This window comes from Gossypium hirsutum, chromosome D12 (genome assembly GCF_007990345.1).
Source record: "Gossypium hirsutum isolate 1008001.06 chromosome D12, Gossypium_hirsutum_v2.1, whole genome shotgun sequence".
In the NCBI taxonomy this organism is placed as follows: domain Eukaryota; kingdom Viridiplantae; phylum Streptophyta; class Magnoliopsida; order Malvales; family Malvaceae; genus Gossypium; species Gossypium hirsutum.
Window position 1 is genome coordinate 23314065 of NC_053448.1, and position 5137 is coordinate 23319201.

The window sequence follows — 5137 nt, forward strand, 5'->3', positions numbered from 1 at the left end:
AGCCTTCTAAACCCTTCCCTGTCTATTTGATTATTTTGGTTTTATTTTTGTCTTTCTTTCTTTTTGTCTCTCGATTCTTTTTCCTTTCTCAATTTCAGTTTTATTTTGGGTTTAGATTTCGATACCATGTTTAATAATGCCAAAATATGGTTTGAAAATTAGTAAAATGTTGGAGATACTGTCCTTTTCTGGTCTTTGAAGCGGCGAATTTCAATTCTTAGGAGGAGACCTAAATAGCTATTCGACGGTTTTTCTCGATAGAGTCTGGATGAGCAATTCTTTTGAATACAAAGCCCTCCTGAATAAGTGAAGGCATTGAATAAAGCATGATTCGATTGGATGCTATTACATCCAACCAAACACGTAATACTCTTAAACAATTAAGAATTAAAGTTGGAATTTTAGGAATATATTTTGAATTTTTAGAAAAATTCTATAATATTGATATTATTTTTAATTTCATTTTGATAGTTTTGATAATTTTTAAATATTTTTTAGTTCTTTAATATTTAAATATATATTTTGATTTTGATTTTGATTTACAATTTTATTTAATTAATTATTAATTTTGAGGGCCAGAATGCTAGAAATCCCGAACTTACTGGCTTTACAAAAATACGAAAAGAAAAAATAGTGAAGGAAAAAAAAATAGTTTGAATGATGTGGATGATTATGATGAAGTAAGAACGGGTTTGTAAAGCTGAGCTTCAATTACCAGACAATATAGGACAAATTTTGGACATGGAAAGTGAGGATATCGTTTCCACAACCCAAGTATCAGTTCCAAGTTTTTGATTAAAATTGAACTAAAAAACATCAAGGTCAGTTAGCTTTTCATTTCAATATCAATCCAAGTGATCATTTATATCGTACTCCAAGTCGATCGCCTCAAATCCTCCCCACAGTTAACCAGAATATGGTAACCTGCAAGACATCCAAAAGACGAAAACAAGGGTTTGGCCATTGCTTTGTAACAGTAAATTTAGTATTTATTTGTTCTTTCTTGCTTACCCTAATTTCAAGGATGTAACGGAGCTTTCGTAGTCATGCGGGTTACCGTTAGAGGTGCAGACGTTGGTCACCGACTCCGATGACTGACCTTCCTCACCGAAGATAATATTGTCCGAGTCACCGGTAACTTGTCTTGGGCCGTTAATTATCTGCAGTACCTTCAGTGATGAGAGCTTCTATATACTAGAAAGTGTAATAGCATAAATAAATTACTATGAAATGGGAAAACTATACTTGCTGTTTCAATCGTTCATTTTCTTCCATCAACTGCATTCCCTGCATGTTTTAAAAGAAATTGCTGAATATTACACATATAGTCGCATGTTTTAGAAGAAATTACAATATATATCTTTTTATGTACTGACCTTTCTTTGAAGGTCTTTGATTTCTCTCATAATCCTTTGACCCTGAAATTAGAGCTAAGTATGAATATATATATTGCTTTAGAAAGGCAAAAGTTGCAAAAAATGCCAAAAACCTTTTTCTCCATCACACGGCTCAACCCAATTTCCAGAGATTTTTCTAGCTGCTGTAGTTCTTCAATATTTAATCCATGGAGTTCCTCACCTCTCATTTGCCTGTTTCAAGGCAAAACCCACTCTAACTTTATCTTCACATATAGTATGAATAAGTTCATAAGAAACAAAAATAAATAAACGCATACCTCAGCTGATGACTTTTCTCTGCTATTTCCATAGTCAGCATGGACTGGTTGCTGTGTTCTAGAAGCTACATATTAGTAAAGGGATGAAAAAGTCAATATCATTTTTAAGTAGACAGAATTTAATGGTGAAGATACCATAATCATATTCAAAGGTTAGTTTTAATGGATATATTTAATCCTTTTTAAATATTTTCATATATTCGAAAAAAACCATACACTGATACCTTCATACCTAAATATGTATGCATACGTATCGAATACAACGAATAAAAATAACAAAAATAATGTGAAATAAGAGGCTCACCAGTGAGACTTTCACATCTACTGCTCTATAAAATAATCCAAATTTTCATTCATCCCCAAGTAATTTTCCAGCCGACTGATTACATATTAATGTAAGAACTAAAAGTAAAGAAATATGTCTACATATATACAAGAAGATATAAAAAGCCACTAACCTGCAGCCCAAGACAAGGTTGTTCCAGCTTCTCAAGGTTCTTTGAGCGCAAATGGTGCCTTTCTAGTATCTCCTTCATGCTTCAAGTCAAAATATTAAACCATCAGTTTTTTTTTTTTAATCTCAACCTATAAAAATGGTTTCAATTCAAATATGGTATCCTAAAACTTTTTTATGATAACAATTGTATATAGTTCTAAAATATAATTTTTCAAATAGAATGTCAAGCTTTTGGCCCGCTAGCTGCAATTATTATCTACGTTGATGTAATTTGAGTATTGGATATAAATATATATATTAAGATTTATATAATATCTAAATCATCCTTGTTTTACATAATTTGAACATGATGTGTAAATAGTACTGTCTTTCAAAAATAGATTTTCTTCTAAAAATCCCACTAATAGCTATATTAGCAGATATCATAAGCACAAATACATACCTACATGCATATATATACACACATATAGTTAGATGAGTGTCCATTCTCTCAAAACATACTGGAGTATGCTACTGCAAAGTAATTTAAGGTGAAAAACAATGTGTTTCAGTCCCTAATAGTTGCCCTGAAGAAAATCTGTAAACTGGCAAAACCAACCAAGTGGCACTAAAGGGTAAAAAATGAATTAAAAACAAAACAAAGATCCCGACCTGAGACCAATACTTAAACTGTATATATATTATACATGAACTATTTCAGAATTCAACACTTCAAACAAAATACATGTACAAACACACACTATAAACTTCTCTTCCAAAACCCAATTTTCATGACTGGTTTCATTCTTCCATTCCGTTAAACTCCCAGGGTTTTTAATAAAAGAAAATACAGATGAAAGAACAAGCTTTCTCCTCTCAAAGGTCTTAACAAACTACACACACACACACACAAAAAAAAAAACACCACATTTTTCTCAAAGTTGAAAGATTTGTCCTTTTTCCCACTAAAGGAGAGTTAAAATGTTACGACTACAATAGGGTAATTATACATTAAACGAAAAAAAGAAAGAAAGTGAAACTACAACAAACAAGTGTTTGAAAAAAGAGAAATGAAGAGAAGGGTACCTTGAGCTAGCATAGTCAAAGAGCTTCCCAGTAGATGAGAAAATAATAAGAGCAACATCTGCATCACAAAGAATGGCGAGCTCCTCAGCTTTCTTAAACAACCCTCTTCTCCTTTTGGCAAAAGTTACCTGCCTTGCTGTACTGTTATCAATTTTCTTAATCTGAATCTTCTCTCTTGCCATTCCTTTTTCGACTTCTTGTTCCTTCCTAATAAAACTACCACAAAACAAACAGTTGGTTGCCTTTTTAGTGTACTTCTGCAATTAAAGTTCTATTTTGGGAAAAACAGAAGCATGAAATCAAGTAAATCTGGAAACCCCAAAAAAAAAAACAAGAAAAGTTTCTATAAATAGAGAAAAAGCGAAGTTGGAGAACGCAAAGCGACAAGTATGGTTTAAAAAATGGCGGCATTTTGCCAAATTTAGTGTTAAAGAGACAAAGCCCTCAAAGAAAAACAGAAATGAGATTTTTAAAAATTTTCCATCCAACATGAAATCCAAGCCAAAGAAATCACAAAGGAGGAAAAAACAAAAAAAAAACCCAACCTAAGTTTTACTTTGAATGTGCTAAAGGAATGGTCGACGAAGAAGAGCAAAAAAAAAAAGAGATGATTGGTGAGAAAGGGATGCTGATTTCATACTTATTTACCAGTTTGGTGGGTTATTGGGTTCGGTGCCAGAGAGAAGAGGGCTTGTTGAGTAGTTTTTGTTTCCGAGCTCGTGAATGAAAAGCCACCAATGAAGATTTTTGAGAAATGGGAGAGAGAGAGAATCTGGCTTAGGGATAACGAAAAGACTTTGGCTTTGGCCAGGTAAAAAAGCAACCCCTTTTTAGTGAAGAAGGGAAGCTTTTCTTTCTCGTGCTCCCATGTATTCTAATTGTAATTGCTGCAAATGAAACCGGAAAGGAAATGGAAGGAATTGAAAAAGAACTGGGGCACAACTCGTATGTCATAAAATGACAGGGGGTTATTATAAAATTGTTAAAATAGTAGTATTTTTTTTTCAGAATTCACTATTAGTATAAGTGATGTCAATTTAACAAAAAAAAAGCATTTTTTTTAATTATCGAAATAGCCCGGTATTTTATTATTTATTGGAATGGGTCTTTTCCGGCAAATCGCGTCCACGTCAGCGCGATGTTAGGGGACGTGCCAGGAAGTCGCGGCCACGTCAGCGCGCTTTGCTGACGTGGCAACAAATCGCCTCCTCGTGGACGCGATTTGTTGCCACATCAGTAAAGCGCGCTTACGTAGCCGCGACTTGCCCCGCGCGTGAACAGTGCAACGGTCAAATTTTTGACCGTTGCCCCCCCACGGTAAAAAAAAACTATAAATACCCTCCCACCCCTTTTTTTTCACAAACTAATCCTCTCAATTTCTAGGATCTACTGTAGCAAAAGCGCGTCCACGAGGGCGCGATTTCACAAATTCTTCTCAAATAGCATCCTGCTAGAATCGATTTTATACTATTTGCTCAGAAACGTCAACTCGAAATTATTTCTTCCAGGGCCTACTGTAGCAAAAGCGCGTCCACGAGGCAGCGATTTCACAAATTCTTATCAAACAGCATCCTGCTAGAAGCGATTTTATACTATTTGCTCAGAAACGTCAACTCGAAATTATTTTTTCAGGATCTACTATAGCAAAAGCGCGTAAACGTGGGCGCGACTTATTTGTTTACTTTTTTCTACAAAACCTTAAAAACCCTAAACCTTAAACCCTAAAATCCAAAAACCTAATGTAGGAAAAACGAGCAAATCGCGGCCCCCGTAACGCGCTACGTCAGGAAATCGCGGCCACGTCAGCAAAGCGCGCTGACGTGGACGCGATTTTCTAGCACGTCCCCTGACATCGCGCTGACGTGAACGCGATTTTCCGAAAAATGGCTCATTCTAGTAAATAATAAAATATCGGGCCCATTTCGGTAAATTTATAAAAA

At 34.7% G+C, this 5137-nt stretch overlaps 1 protein-coding gene across 4 annotated transcripts; it reads right to left on the minus strand.

The window, feature by feature from the left end:
- Nucleotides 1-676: 676 nt before the first annotated feature.
- On the minus strand, nt 677-4151 carry LOC107928622 (MADS-box protein SVP-like). Of its 4 annotated transcripts, none has more exons than XM_016859875.2 (9): nt 3838-4151; nt 3198-3413; nt 2134-2212; nt 1676-1740; nt 1490-1589; nt 1377-1418; nt 1246-1287; nt 1012-1160; nt 677-924 (listed from the first exon to the last, which is right to left on the minus strand). In XM_016859875.2, the coding sequence occupies exons 2-9, from the start codon at nt 3377-3379 to the stop codon at nt 906-908; spliced, it is 678 nt and encodes a 225-aa protein (XP_016715364.1). In that variant the 5' UTR covers nt 3380-3413; nt 3838-4151; the 3' UTR covers nt 677-905. The 4 variants fall into 4 exon arrangements, with proteins under 4 accessions (XP_016715364.1, XP_016715365.1, XP_016715366.1 ...); XM_016859876.2 differs by having other exon boundaries at nt 3846-4137; XM_016859877.2 differs by having other exon boundaries at nt 3743-4135.
- Nucleotides 4152-5137: the final 986 nt, after the last annotated feature.